Source organism: Delphinus delphis, chromosome 8, assembly GCF_949987515.2.
Source record: "Delphinus delphis chromosome 8, mDelDel1.2, whole genome shotgun sequence".
NCBI lineage: Eukaryota > Metazoa > Chordata > Mammalia > Artiodactyla > Delphinidae > Delphinus > Delphinus delphis.
In genome coordinates this window covers 26,599,474-26,615,274 of record NC_082690.1, presented here as the reverse complement: position 1 = coordinate 26,615,274, position 15,801 = coordinate 26,599,474, and the positions used below count along the sequence as shown (strand labels likewise).

General features: G+C 40.0%; 2 protein-coding genes across 2 annotated transcripts in view; one reads left to right on the top strand and one right to left on the bottom strand.

Moving 5' to 3' along the window:
• The window catches only part of ELMOD1 (ELMO domain containing 1), a 112,828-nt gene that overhangs the window by 29,094 nt on the left and 67,933 nt on the right, over positions 1 to 15,801 (top strand). The window contains exon 2 of the mRNA XM_060018018.1: positions 12,560 to 12,661. Coding sequence (XP_059874001.1) covers positions 12,645 to 12,661 — 17 coding nt within the window. The 5' untranslated portion in view covers positions 12,560 to 12,644. The remainder of the gene's footprint in view (positions 1 to 12,559; positions 12,662 to 15,801) is intronic.
• Positions 1,498 to 2,122, bottom strand: LOC132429385 (thymosin beta-4). Its single transcript, XM_060017616.2, has one exon. It carries the CDS (start codon positions 2,065 to 2,067, stop codon positions 1,933 to 1,935), a length of 135 nt encoding a protein of 44 aa, XP_059873599.2. The 5' UTR covers positions 2,068 to 2,122; the 3' UTR covers positions 1,498 to 1,932.

The window sequence follows — 15,801 nt, the reverse complement described above, 5'->3', positions numbered from 1 at the left end:
GATTGTATTGCTTTAAACTTCTCTCTTAGGGCTGCTTTTGCTGCATCCCATAGGTTTTGTGTTGTGTTTTAGTTGTCATTTGTCTCTAGGTATTTTTTGATTTCCTCTTTGATTTCTTCAGTGATCTCTAGGTTATTTAGTTGCACATTGTTTAGCCTCCATGTGTTTGTGTTTTTTACAGTTTTTTTTTCCTGCAATTCATTTCTAATCTCATAGCATTGTGGTCGGAAAAGATGCTTGGTACAATTTCCTATTTCTTAACTTTACCAACGCTTGATTTGTGACCCAAGATGTGCTCTATCCTGAAGAATATTACATGCGCACTTGAGAAGAAAGTGTATTCTTCTGTTTTCAGATGGAATGTCTTATAAATATCAATTAAATCTATCTGGTTTATTGTGTCATTTAAAGCTTGTGTTTCCTTATTGATTTTCTGTCTGGATGATCTGTCCATTGGTGTAAATGAGGTGTTAAAATCCCCTGCTATTATTGTGTTACTGTCGATATCTCCTTTTATAACTGTTAACATTTGCCTTATGTATTGAGGTGCTCCTATGTTGGGTGCACGTATATTTATAATTGTTATATCTTCTTGGATTGATCCCTTAATCATTATGTAGTGTCCTTCATTGTCTCTTGTAACAGCCTTTATCTTAACGTCTATTTTATCTGATATGAGTATTGCTACTCCAGCTTTCTTTTGATTTACGTTTGCATGGAATATCATTTTCCATCCTCTCACTTTCAGTCTGTATGTGTCCCTAGGTCTGAAGTGGGTCTCTTGTGGACAGCATATATATGGTTTTTGTTTTTGTATCCATTCAGCCAGTCTGTGCCTTTTGGTTGGAACATTTAATCCATTTATATTTAAGGTAATTATCAATGTGTATGTTCTTATTACAATTTTCTTAATTTTTTGGATTTGTTTTTGTAGGCCTTTTTCTTCTCTTTTGTTTTCCACTTAGAGAAATTCCTTTAGCATTTCTCGTAGAGCTAGTTTGGTGGTGCTGAGTTCTCTTAGCTTTTGCTTGTCTGTAAGCTTTTGATTTCTCTGTTGAATCTGAATGAGATCCTTGCTGGATAGAGTAATCTTAGTTGTAGGTTTTTCCCTTTCATCACTTTAAATGTGTCCTGCCACTCCCTCTGGCCTGCAGGGTTTCTGCTGAAAAATCAGCTGATAAACTTATGGGGATTCCCTGGTATGTTATTTGTTGCTTTCCCTTGCTACTTTTAATATTTTTTCCTTGTATTTAATTTTTGATTGTTTGATTAACATGTGTTTCAGAATGTTTCTCCTTGGTTTTATCCTATATGGGACTCTCTGCACTTCCTGAACTTGATTGACTATTTCCTTTCCCATGTTAGGGAAGTTTTCAACTATAATCTCTTCAAATATTTTCTTGGACCCTTTGTCTTTCTCTTCTTCTTCTGGGACCCCTATAATTTGAACGTTCATGAGTTTAATGTTGTCCCAGAGGTCTCTGAGACTGTTCTCAATTCTTTTCATTCTTTTTTTTTTTTTTTTCAGGTTTTAAAACTTTTTATTTGCATATTAAAAAAATTGTGCATTCCAATAATTAAAATCATTTGAACAACAACAAAAAAAAATGGCACTGATTAAACTGCATTTTACAGCCCGCAGGACACCCTGGACCAGCTTGCTCTTTACTCTAGATTTCACTGTCGTCCCACCCAGCCTCCTTCACCAACATGCAAATTCTTTTCCTTCCCTGCCAGCCAGACAGGCGGATGGGAAGCAGGCGCGGCCTTCGTTGTCAGTAGTTCTCCATTCTTTGATGTGAAAAAGGGCAGCACAGTCATTTAAACTTGATCCAACCTCTTTGCATCTTACAAAGTTAAACAGCTAAAAGAAGTAAAATAAGAAGGCAATGCTCGTGGAATGTACAGTGCATATTGGCGGCGCACGCCTCATTACGACTCGCCTGCTTGCTTCTCCTGTTCAATCGTTTCTTGTGAAGGCAGTGGATTTTTCTCTTTCGTTTCTGTTTTCTTCAGTTTCGACTTATCGAATTTCTCAATCTCAGCCATATCGGGTTTGTCAGACATGGCTGCAGAGGAAGCGGAGCGAGTTACGAGCGAACGACGTCCGACCTGCGCAGTGGTCGCCGCCGAGTGCCCTCTTTTCATTCTTTATTCTGCTCTGCAGCAGTTATTTCCACCATTCTATCTTGCAGCTCACTTATCCATTCTTCTGCCTCAGTTATTCTGCTATTGATTCCTTCTAGTGTATTTTTAATTTCAGTTATTGTGTTGTTCATCACTGTTTTTTTGTTCTTTAGTTCTTCTAGTTCCTTGTTAAATGTTTCTTCTATTTTCTCTCTTCTGTTTCTGAGATTTTCGATCACCTTTACTATCATTACTCAGGTAGACTGCTATTTCCTCATCATTTGTTTGGGCTTATGGTTTTTTACTTTGCTCCTTCATCTGCAGCATATTTCTCTTGTCTTCTCATTTTGTTTAATTTACTGTGTTTGGGGTCTCCTTTCTGCAGGCTGCAGGATCGTAGTTCCTCTTCTGGTGTCTGTCCCCAGTGGGTGAGCTTGGTCCAGTGGCTTGTGTAGGCTTCCTGGAGCGGGAGACTGGTGCCTGTGTTCTGGTGGGTGGAGCTGGATCTTGTCCCTCTGATGGGCAGGGCCATGTCTGGTGGTGTGTTTTGTTGTGTTTGTGAGCTTAGTATGACTTTAGGCAGCCTTTCTGCTAATGGGTGGAGTTGTGTTCCTGTCTTGCTAGTTGTTTGCTGTGAGGTCTCCAGCACTGGAGTTTGCTGGGCATTGGGTGGAGCTGGGTCTTGATGTTGAGATGGGGACCTCTAGGAGAGCTCTTGCTGATTAATATTCCCTGGGACTGGGAGTTCTCTGTTGGTCCAACATCCTGGACTTGGCTCTCCCACCTCAGAGACTCAGGCCCAAACCTTGTCCAGAGCAGCAAAACCCTGCAAGCCACACGGCACAGAAGGAAAGGAAAAAAAAAAAAAAAAAAAAAAACGAACAAACAAAACCCCAAGACTAATGGTAAAAGCAAAAACAGACACACACACACAAACAAGAGAAAACAAAAAGGAAGAGAGCAACTGAACAAATAAATGAACCCAAAAATGAAAACAAACACTAAAAACTAAAGTAACAAAAATAAAAAACCAAAAACAAATCAAAAGCAGAAAGCAAACTCTAGGTAGATCTCTGGACCTGCTGTGGGCACTGTGGGGCCAGCTCAGACTCTGACCTGGCCCAACTTCTGTGTGTACCTGCCCCCAAAGTCCACAGCCTCAATTGTGGGAAAGCTCATCTTTTCAGGTATTCCACAGATGCAGGGTTTACCAAGCCAATTGCAGGGATTTAATCAGCTGCCCCTGTGGCTGCACAGAGAGATTTCCCTTCCTCTTCTTTGGTCACACCACCCCTGGAGTTCAGCTTTGGTTTTGGCCCCACCAAAACCAAAGCATGTGGTTTTGGTATGTGGGCCACCTTCAGGCATCTGTTCTCCCCCCAGGCAAGAGGGCGAGAAAGCAGCGGCTGATTTGGGTTCACTTGCTCACTCAGGCCGGGGAGAAGGAGGGATTACAGTCACAATTGGGTTCTGAGGGGAGTGCCTGCAGTGGCAGAGGCCGGCAGGAAGTTACAACAGCCTGAGGCATGCCGTGCACTCTCCTAGGGAAGTTGGCCACTGATTGCAGGACCCTTGGCAATAGAGGGCTGCAGAGGCTCCCGGGAAGGTGTTGGCAGTGACATGTGCTTGGTCTCAGGTTGCTTGGTGGCAGTGGTGGCAGTGGTAGCCGTCACGCCCACCTCTTGGGTCCGAGGTAGCAGCCATGGCTTGCGCCCACCTGGAGCTCATTTAGGCCATGCCCTGCTGTCTGTGAGCACACAGAGAAAGACATTCCTATGGCGGGCCCCTCCTTCTATTTGAGCACCCCACAACAATGGTCACTTACTCTCTGGTAGGCCCAGGCTTCTTCCCGGACTCCCTCAGCTGTGGCGCACTAGCCACCTCAGGCTGTCTTAATGCAGTCAATCCCAGTCCTCTCCCTGGGGTCTGACCTCTAAAGCCCGAGCCTCAGCACCCAGCCCCCACCCGCCCTGGTGTGCAAACAAGCATCTCAGGCTGGGGAGTGCTGGTCAGCACTGATCCTCTGGACAGGATTCTCTCTGCTTTGCCCTCCGTACCCCTGTTGGTGCACTTTTCTCTGAGGCGCCAAAGCTCCCCCTGTCCCTGCCAGTGAGGGGGCTTCCCAGCATGTGGAAACTTTTCCTCCTTCACAGCTCCCTCCCAGAGGCGCAGGTCCCATCCCAATTCCTTTTTCTCTCTTTTTTTTCTTTTGTCCTACCCAGTTACATGGAGATTTTCCTGCCTTTTTGGAGGTCTGAGGTCTTCTTAGCATTCAGTAGGTGTTCTGAAGGAGTTGTTCCACATGTAGATGTATTTTTGATATATCTGTAGGGAAGAAGGTGATCTCCATGTCTTACTTCTCTGCCATCTTCCCATATCTGTCCTAGATTTCCCTAGTTTTAACTTAATGTTCTTTTTCTATCCTAGGATCCCATTCTTGATACCACATTGCGTTTAGTAATCATGTCTCCTCAGGTACCTCTTGACTGTGACAGCTTCCCAGATTTTCCTTGTTTTTGATCTTGAGAGTTTTGAGGAATACTGGATATTTTCTGGTATATCCCTCATTAGGTGTTTTCCTGGTGAAGGGTCTTGCCTCGATGTTGATGGCTGCCGACTGATCAGGGTGGTGGTTGCTAAAAATTGGGGTGGCTGTGGCAATTTCTTAAAATAAGACAACAACAAAGTTTGGTGCATTGATTGGCCCTTTCTTCCATGAACAATTTTTCTGTAGCTGTTTGATGGCATTTTACCCACAGAAGAGCTTCTTTCAAAATTGGAGTCAGTCCTCTCAAGCCCTGCCACTGCTTTATCAACTAAGTTTATTAAATCCATTTTTGTCATTTCAACAGTCTTCACAGCATCTTCACCAGGAGTTGATTCCATCCCAAGAAACCACTTTCTTTGCAACTCCTCATCTGTTCAAATTTTATGAGATTGAAGCAATTTAGTCACAGACTCAGACTTTACTTCTAATTCTGGTTCTCTTGCTGTTTTCACCATATTTTCAATTACTTACTCCACTGAAGTCTTCAACCCCTCAAAGTCGTCCATGAAAGTTGGAATCAACTTCTTCCAAAATCCTGTTAATCATGAATGTTCTCAGTAGCATCTAGAATGGTGAATCCTTTCCAAAAGGTTTTCAGTTGACTTTGAAATCCACTAGAGGAATCATCTATGGCGGCTATAGCCTTACTAACATATTTCTTAAATAATAAGACTTTAACGTTGGAATGACTCCTTGACCCATGGACTGCAGGATGGATATTGTCTTAGCAGGTATGGAAACAATGTGAATCCCATTGTACCTCTCCATCAGAGCTCTTGGGTGACCAGGTGCATTGACAATGAGCAGTAATATATTCAAAGGAATCCTTTTTTCTAGCAGAAGTTCTCAACAGTGAGCTTAAAAGAGTCAGTAAACCATGTTGTAAACAGATGTGCTGTCATCAGACTTTGTTGTTCCATTTATAGAGCACAGGTAGAGTAGATTTAGCCTAATTCTTATGGGACCTAGGATTTTCTGAATGGTAAATGAGCACTGGCTTCAACTTAAGGTCACCAGCTGCATTGACCCCTAACAAGAGAGTCAGCTTGTCATTTGAAGCTTTGACACCAAGCAATGACTTCTCCTCTCTAGCTGTAAAAGTCTTAGGTGACATCTTCTTCCAATAGAAGACTGTTTTGTCTACATTGAAAACCTGCTTAGAGGAGCCACATTCATGAATTATCTTAGCTAGAGCTTTTGGATAACTTTTTGCAGCTTCTACATCAGCACTTGCTGAATTTTGCACTTTGATGTTATAGAGATGGCTTCTTTCCTTAAACCTCATGAACCAACCCCTGCTAGCTTCAAATTTTTCTTCTGTAGTTTCCTCACCTGTCTCAGCCTTCATAGAATTGAGGAGAGTTAGGACCTTCCTCTGGATTAGGCTTTGGCTTAAGGGAGTATTGTGGCTGGTTTGATCTTCTATCCAGATCACTAAAACTTTCTCCATATCAGCAGTGAGGCTGTTTTACTTTCTTTTTATCTGTGTGTTCACTGGAGTAGCACTTTTACTTTCCTTCAAGAGCTTTTTCTTTGCATTCAGAATTCAGCTAACTGTTTGACGCAAGAGGCTTAGCTTTTGGTCTACCTTGGTTTCAACAGTCCTTCCTCACTAAGCTTAATTATTTCTAGCTTTTGATTTAAAGTGAGAGATGTGTGACTCTTCCTTTCACTTGAACACTTAGAGACCATGGTAGGGTTATTAACAGACCTAATTTCAATATTCTTGCGTCTCAGGGAATAGTGAAGCCCAAGGAGAAGGAGAAAGACAGGGGAATGGCTGGTTGGTGCAGCAATCAGAATATGCACAACATTTATCAATTAAGTTTGCCATCTTATGTGGAAGCAGTTCATGGTGCCCCAAAACATTACAATAGTAACATCAAAGATCATAATCACAGGTAACAATAACAAATATAATAATAATGAAAAATATTGAAATATTGTAAGAATTACCAGAATCTGACATAGAGACACAAAGTGATGAAATGCTATTGGAAAAATGTCACTAATAGACTCACTTAGCACAGGATTGCCACAAACTTTCAATTTTTAAAAATATGCAATATCTGTGAAGACAATAAAGTGAAGCACAATAAAACAAGGTATGCTTGTATGTCCAGCCTGTATTTAAGGGGTAAAGAGTTATGCTCCACCTCCTTGAGGACAGAGTATCTACAGAAATTATTTGGAAATCTTTTGTGTGAAAGATTTATGTACATTTATTTATGTATTCAGTCATTTATTTATATCAGTATAGAGTCATGGATATTTATTTTATACTTTGAGTTATTATCCAATAATACTTTATTTATTTTGTTACTCAAATTGTTCTGCTTTGACCATCAGGAACTCCTTCAGTTGGCTCCTGTGTTTATTTGATATATCCCCAGTTGTTTGTCTTTTGAGCACTTCCTTACTTTCTGGAACAAGAAGACACAGCAGGCTTACCTTGTATATTTCCTGCCCAAACACTAGAATCAGCCATTTTTCCAAGAAGCCCTGGTTCCTTTAATTGGAGAATGTATTTGAAACCATGTTCTGGGCTCTGGGTGGGCACTAACAGTTTTTAATTAAAATTTGGATTTGTTTCTAAAAGACCCAAAAGTACAAGAATAATATACATTCCCACCACTCAAAAATTTTCCTCTGTATTTTGCTTTTTAATAAATAAAACATTTATAAAATTGAAGGCCATTTTCCCAGTCCCTGATCCTAAAACACTCCCTCTTTTCCCAGAAGCAACCACAATCTTAAGTTGACATGTAGAAATTTTTTTCAAGCATGCATGAAATATTTACAGAAATAGCTGTGTATTAAAGAAAATACTGGCAAAACCCCCAACAAACAAAGGTCCAGCCACCAAATGGCTTTAGAGGTGAATTCTACCAAACATTTAGAGAAGAGTTTACACCTATCCTTCTCAAACTATTCCAAAAAATTGCAGAGGAAAAAATGCTTCTGTACTCATTCGATGAGGCCAGCATCACTCTGATACCAAAACTAGACAAAGATATCACACAAAAAGAAAATTACAGGCCAATATCACTGATGAACATAGATGCAAAAACCTCAACAAAATCTTAGCAAATTGAATCCAACAGTACACTAAAAGGATAATTTACCATACTCAAGTGGAATTTATCCCAGGGATGCAAGGATGGTTCAGTATCCACAAACCAATCAATGTGATATACCACATTAACAAATTGAAGAATAAAAACCATATGATTGAGAGGGGCAAGAGACAAGATGGCAGAGCAGAAGAAATCTCCTCTCATGAAAAAAACAAATTCACAACTAACTGCTGAACAAACATCAACAAAAAAGACTTGAACCTACCGAAAAAGATATTCTACACCCAAAGACAAATAAGCCACAAAGAGATGATAGGAGGGGTGATTTTGCAATATAATCAAATCCCATACCTGCCAGATGGGTGACCCACAAACTAGAAAATAATTATATTGCAGAGGTTCTCCCACGGGAGTGAGAGTTGTGAGCCCCACATTATGCTCCTCACCCTGGGGGTCTGGTATCAGGTGGAGGAGCCTCCAAAATATCTGATGTTGAAGGCCAGTGGAACTTGAATGCAGGAGCTCCACAGAACTGGGGGGAACAGAGACTCAACTCTTAGAGGTCACACACAAGGTTTCACATGCATTGGGACCCAGGGCAAAGCAGTGACTCCATAGAAGCCTGGGCCAGACCTATCTGCATTTCTTGGAGGGTCTTCTGGCAGATGGGGAGTGGTCATGGCTCACTGTGGGGGCGAGGGCACTGGTGGTAGCAGCCCCAGGGAATATTCATTGGTGTGAGCTCTCCTGGAGGACACCATTTTGGCATGAGATCTGGCCCCATGCAACAGCCTGCAGGCTCCAGTACTGGGATGCTCAGGCCAAACAACCAACAGGGTGGGAACACAGCCCCACCCACCAGCAGACAGGCTGCCTAAAGTCATTCTGAGCCCACTGCCAGCTCTAAACACACCTCTTGACACAGCCCTTCCCACCAAAGGGATAAGACCCAGCTCCACTCACCAGTGGGCAGGCACCAGTTCCTTCCACCAGGAAGCCTGCACACCTTCTAGACCAGTGCCACTCACCAGGGGGCAGACACCAAAAGAAAAAGGAACTACATTCCTGCAGCCTGAGGAACAGAGACCACAGAGAAATTTAGACAAAATGAGATGGCAGAGAAAGATGTTCCCGATGAAGGAATAAGATAAAACCTCAGAAGAACAGCTAAGTGAAGTAGAGATATGCAATCTACCTGAAAAAGAATTCAGAGTAATGATAGTAAAGATGATCCAAGATCTCAGAAAAGGAATGGAGGCACAGACTGAAAGGATACAAGAAAAGTTTAATAAAGAGCTAGAAGATTTAAAGAACAAACAAACAGAGATGAACAGTATATATTCAACACCCATTTATGATAAAAGCTCTCCAGAAAGTGGGCATATAGGGAACGTACCTTTATTATAACATAACATAATAAAGACTGTATATGACAAACCCACAGCTAACATCATACTCAACAGTGAAAAGCTGAAAGTATTTACTCTAAGATCAGGAACAAGACAAGGATGTCCACTCTCACTACTTTTATTCAACGTAATTTTGGAAGTCTGAGCCAGGGCAATCAGAGAAGAAAAAAAATAAAAGGAATCCAAATTGGAAAAGAAGTAAAGCCAACTTGGTTTGCAGATGACATGATATTATACATAGAAAATCCTAAAGATACTACCAGAAAACTACTAGAGCTCATGAATGAATTCAGTAAATTTGCAGAATACAAACTTAATACACAGAAATCTGTTGCATTTCTATACGCTAACAATGAAACATCAGAAAGAGAAATTAAGGAAATAATCCCATTTACCATCACATCAAAAAGAATAAAATACCTAGATATAAATGTACCTAAGGAGGCAAAAGGCCTGTACTCTGAAAACTATAAGACGCTGATGAAAGAAATTGAAGATGAGGACTTCCCTGGTGGTGCGGTGGCCAATGTAGGGAACATGGGTTCAATCCCTGGTCTGGGAAGATCCCACAGTCCATGGAGAAACTAAGCCCACAAGCCACAACTGCTGAGCTTGTGTGCCACAACTACTGAAGCCCGCGTGCCTAGAGCACGTGCTCTGCAGCAAGAAAAGCCACCACAATGAGAAACCCGTGCACCACAATGAAGAGTAGCCCCTGCTCGCTGCAACTAGGGAAAGCCTGTACACAGCAACAAAGACCCAACACAGTCAAAAATAAATTAATTAATTAAAAAAAAAAAGAAATCGAAAATGACACAAACAGATGGAAAGACATACCATGTTCTTGGATTGGAAGAATGAATATTGTCAAAATGACTATACTACCCAAGGCAATCTACAGATTTAATGCAATCCCTATTAAATTACCAATGGCATTTTTCACAGGACTGGAACAAAAAATTTTTTAATTTATAGGGAAACACAAAAGACCCCAAATAGCCAAAGCAATCTTGAGAAAGAAAAACAGAGCTGAAGAATCAGGCTTCCTGACTTCAGACTATATTACAAAGCTACAGTCATCAAGACAGTATGGTACTGGCAGAAAAACAGAAATGTAGATCAATGGAACAGGATAGAAAGCCCAGAAATAAACCCACTCACCTATGGTCAATTAATCTATTGACAAAGGAGGTAAGAATATATAGTGGAGAAAAGGCAGCCTCTTCAATAAGTGGTGCTGGGAAAACTGGACAGCTACATGCAAAAGAATGAAAAAGAATGTTAGGACATTCTCTAACACCATACACAAAAATAAACTGAAAATGGATTAAATACCTAAATGTAAGCCCAGATACTATAAAATTCTTAGAGGAAAACATAGGCAAAACACTTTACGACATAAATTGCAGCAATATCTTTTTGTATCCACCTCCTAGAATAATGAAAATAAAAACAAAAATTAAAAAATGGGGAACTAATTTTGCACAGCAAAGGAAAGCATAAACAAAATCAAAAGACAGCCCACAGAATTGGAGAAAATATTTGCAAATGAAGCGACTGACAAGGGATTAATCTCCAAAATATGCTCATGCAGCTCAATATCAAAAAAACAGATGGCCCAATCAAAAATGGGCAGAAGATCTAAATAGACATTTCTCTGTAGAAGACCTACAGATGTCCGAAAAACACATGAAAAGATGCTCAACATCACTAATTATTAATGAAATACAAAACTACAATAAGGTATCACCTCAGACTGGTCAGAATGGCCATCATCAAAAAGTTGACAAACAATAAATGCTTGTGAGAGTGTGGAAAAAAAGTAAATCTTGTCCACTGTTGGGAATGTAAATTGGTGTAGCCAGTGTGGAAAACAGTATAGCACTTTCTCAAAAAAATAAAAATATTACTACCATATGAGCCAGCAATTCCACTCCTGGGTATGTTTCCCCCCAAAAATGAAAACATTAAAAGATACATGCACCCCAATATCATAGCAGCATTATTTACAGTTGCCAAGATATGGAAGCAACTAAAGTGTCCATCAACAGATGAGTGGGTAAAAAGGATGTGGTATATATACACAATGGAATACTACTCAGCCATAAAAAAGAACAAGATTTTGCTATTTGCAACAACATGGATGGACTTGAAGGGTATTATGCTAAGCGAAATAAGTCAGAGAATAACATAATGCATGATATCACTTATATATGGAAGCTAAAAAAAAAACTCGTAAGTATAGCAAAAAGAAACAGACTCACAGATCTAGAGAACAAGCTAGTGGTTACCAGTGGGGTGAGGGATGGGGGAGGGGCAAGAGACAAGTAGGGGATTAAGAGATACAAACTACTATATATATAATAAATAAGCTACAAGGATATATTGTATAGAACAGGGAATATATCCAATATTTTACAATAAGTATAAATGGAGTACAACCTTTAAAAATTGTGAATCACTATGTTGTACATCTGAAACTTATGTAATATTGTAAGTCATCTATACCTCAATTTTTTAAAAAAGCGAAAAGACTGGCTTTTGTTTAGGCCGAGTTTCCGTATTCCCTGGGCTGTTCTAGTGGGTAATTGTGTCTCTGCCATAAGCCATTTGTCCACACATTTAGTACCTTACCTTGTTGTTGTAGCTAGCATTCCGTTTGTCTCTCTCTCATGAGGTAACTTCATTCTGCTATTTCTTCCAGCCACTCTCTCTTCTCTAGTCTGTTTCTTCACATCTCATACTAATTTGCTGCTTTGTAGGCAGCTTCTGGTGTCCTTCCTTGTTGGAAGACCAATAACTTGATATAGTGGATTTTGTGAAAGTATATTGTAAACTGAAATGTGCTAAACAATTATATAATTTCACTGTTTCATTCACGGAGCCCCCCAAAATGGGGCCGGGGGCATATCATTCATTTGTTTGGAGTACTTGCTCTTTATCAGCTATTTTTTAGCTTAGAGACATTACCAGTTGCTTTTAGTTATTTTTTGAGTTGTACTTCTGGAAGGTCGAGGCTGCCAGATTTAAGAACATTTGCTATATGGAAATCAGAATAGTTAATTTAATGGTTCTTCATTTATGTCTTTCATACAAATACTGTTCTTCAAAATATAGGAACAGTATCCAAAATAGAGGCAAAGTTTACTATTGAAGGGATTGCTCGTGAAACAAACAATTTCTCCAGCAAGTGACTTAAAATAAGAGACTAATTGTGTAATTATAAAGTGAAAGGCTTTAGCTATAATTGCCATCCATTGAATTGTATTGCAGTGTGGGCAGTTCAGCTGGTAAAGTTCTGGGTGCATAGCACCTTATCTGCTTACTAAGGTAAGCAGAAATTTGGGGGTGGGATTTCCAGCTCCATTAACAGCAAATATATCTAATTTCTTCCACAGCTTACATTTACTTTGACAAAGGCAAATTTGGAAGCAATTACTTGAGAACCATTTGTATAACACCTGGATAATCAAAACAGGCACAATGAAGCACTTCCTGAGGTAAGTATTTATGGTTTCCTGGATGAGCACTCTGAAATGGAGAAACTTCCTTAACAATTAGTATATTTCTGTTCACCATTTGTGATCCTATAACCAGTTCTCTAGGACTGCATAAAATAACATTGTATTTTGGCTAAGAACAATTTGGACATAAGGTTTCTCTGCCAACTCTATACCCATACTGATGCTAAGAGAGAGCACTTACAAGTAGGAGATTACAAGAGATTATAAAAGAATATAGGCACAAAACCGTGGGGCAGACACGCTTTGATGCCTTGTGTTTCTAAAGCCCCAAGGTTCAGGTTTGAGGCGTTAGTACTCAAGGAATCAATATAATTTGTGTAGAATCATTTTCCTAAAAAAAGTAATTTTAAAAGTAGATTTTGGGGCTTCCCTAGTGGCGCAGTGGTTGAGAGTCCGCCTGCGGATGCAGGGGACACGGGTTCGTGCCCCGGTCCGGGAAGATCCCACATGCCGTGGAGAGGCTGGGCCCGTGAGCCATGGCCGTTGAGCCAGCGCGTCCGGAGCCTGTGATCCGCAACGGGAGAGGCCACAGCAGTGAGAAGCCCGCGTACCGCAAAAAAAAAAAAAAAGTAGATTTTGGTTGGCTGGCCAACCCATACAGGCATTTTCAAATGTTCTTTTTTGGTGAAAAATATGTTCTAAGCTTTAGCTTTTCCTGCCTCAGTGATGCCTCTTAAATCTGCATTAATTTTTTTTTAACATCTTTATTGGGGTATAATTGCTTTACAATGGTGTGTTAGTTTCTGCTTTATAACAAAGTGAATCAGTTATACATATACATATGTTCCCATATCTCTTCCCGCTTGCATCTCCCTCCCTCCCACCCTCCCTACCCCACCCCTCCAGGCGGTCAGAAAGCACCCAGCCGATATCTCTCTGCCATGCGGCTGCTTCCCACTAGCTATCTACCTTACGTTTGTTAGTGTATATATTCCATGCCTCTCTCTCGCCCTGTCACAGCTCACCGTTTCCCCTCCCCATATCCTCAAGTCTGTTCTCCAGTAGGTCTGTGTCTTTATTCCTGTCTTACCCCTAGGTTCTTCATGACTTTTATTTTTCTTAAATTCCATATATATGTGTTAGCATACGGTATTTGTCTTTCTCTTTCTGACTTACTTCACTCTGTATGACAGACTCTAGGTCTATCCACCTCATTACAAATAGCTCAATTTCGTTTCTTTTTATGGCTGAGTAATATTCCATTGTATATATGTGCCACATCTTCTTTATCCATTCATCCGATGATGGACACTTAGGTTGTTTCCATCTCTGAGCTATTGTAAATAGAGCTGCAATGAACATTTTGGTACATGACTCTTTTTGAATTTTGGTTTTCTCAGGGTATATGCCCAGTAGTGGGATTGCTGGGTCATATGGTAGTTCTATTTGTAGTTTTTTAAGGAACCTCCATACTGTTCTCCATAGCGGCTGTACCAATTCACATTCCCACCAGCAGTGCAACAGTGTTCCCTTTTCTCCACACCCTCTCCAGCATTTATTGTTTCTAGATTTTTTGATGATGGCCATTCTGACTGGTGTGAGACGATATCTCATTGTAGTTTTGATTTGCATTTCTCTAATGATTAATGATGTTGAACATTCTTTCATGTGTTTGTTGGCAGTCTGTATATCTTCTTTCGAGAAATGTCTATTTAGGTCTTCTGCCCATTTTTGGATTGGGTTGTTTGGTTTTTTGTTATTGAGCTGCATGAGCTGCTTGTAAATTTTGGAAATTAATCCTTTGTCAGTTGCTTCATTTGCAAATATTTTCTCCCATTCTGAGGGTTGTCTTTTGGTCCTGTTTAAGGTTTCCTTTGCTGTGCAAAAGCTTTGACGTTTCATTAGGTCTCATTTGTTTATTTCTGTTTTTATTTCCATTACTCCAGGAGGTGGGTCAAAAAGGATCTTGCTGTGATTTATGTCATAGAGTGTTCTGCCTATGTTTTCCTCTAAGAGTTTGATAGTTTCTAGCCTTACATTTAGGTCTTTAATCCATTTTGAGCTTATTTTTGTGTATGGTGTTAGGGAGTGATCTAATCCCATACTTTTACATGTACCTGTCCAGTTTTCCCAGCACCACTTATTGAAGAGGCTGTCCTTTCTCCAGTGTACATCCCTGCCACCTTTATCAAAGATAAGGTGTCCATATGTGCATGGGTTTATCTCTGGGATTTCTATCCTCTTCCATTGATCTATCTTTCTGTTTTTGTGCCAGTACCATACTGTCTTGATTACTGTAGCTTTGTAGTATAGTCTGAAGTGAGGGAGCCTGATTCCTCCAGCTCCGTTTTTTGTTCTCAAGATTGCTTTGGCTATTCGGGGTCTTTTGTGTTTCCATACAAATTGCAAAATTTTTTGTTCTAGTTCTGTGAAAAATGCCAGTGGTAGTTTGATAGGGATTGCATTGAATCTATAGATTGCTTTGGGTAGTAGAGTCATTCTCACAATGTTGATTCTTCCAATCCAAGAACATGGTATATCTCTCCATCTATTTGTATCATCTTTAATTTCTTTCATCAGTGTCTTATAATTTTCTGCATACAGGTCTTTTGTCTCCTTAGGTAGGTTTATTCCTAGATATTTTATTCTTTTTGTTGCAGTGGTAAATGGGAGTGTTTTCTTGATTTCACTTTCAGATTTTTCATCATTAGTATATTGGAATGCCAGAGATTTCTGTGCATTAATTTTGTATCCTGCTACTTTACCAAATTCATTGATTAGCTCTAGTAGTTTTCTGGTAGCATCTTTAGGATTCTCTATGTATAGTATCATGTCAGTTGCAAACAGTGACAGCTTTACTTCTTCTTTTCCGATTTGGATTCCTTTTATTTCCTTTTCTTCTCTGATTGCTGTGGCTAAAACTTCCAAAACTATGTTGAATAAGAGTGGTGAGAGTGGGCTACCTTGTCTTTTTCCTGATCTTAGTGGAAATGCTTTCAGTTTTTCACCATTGAGGATGATGTTGGCTGTGGGCTTGTCATATATGGCCTTTATTATGTTGAGGAAAGTTCCCTCTATGCCTACTTTCTGCAGGGTTTTTATCATAAATGGGTGTTGAATTTTGTCAAAATCTTTCTCTGCATCTATTGAGATGATCAAATGGTTTTTCTCCTTCA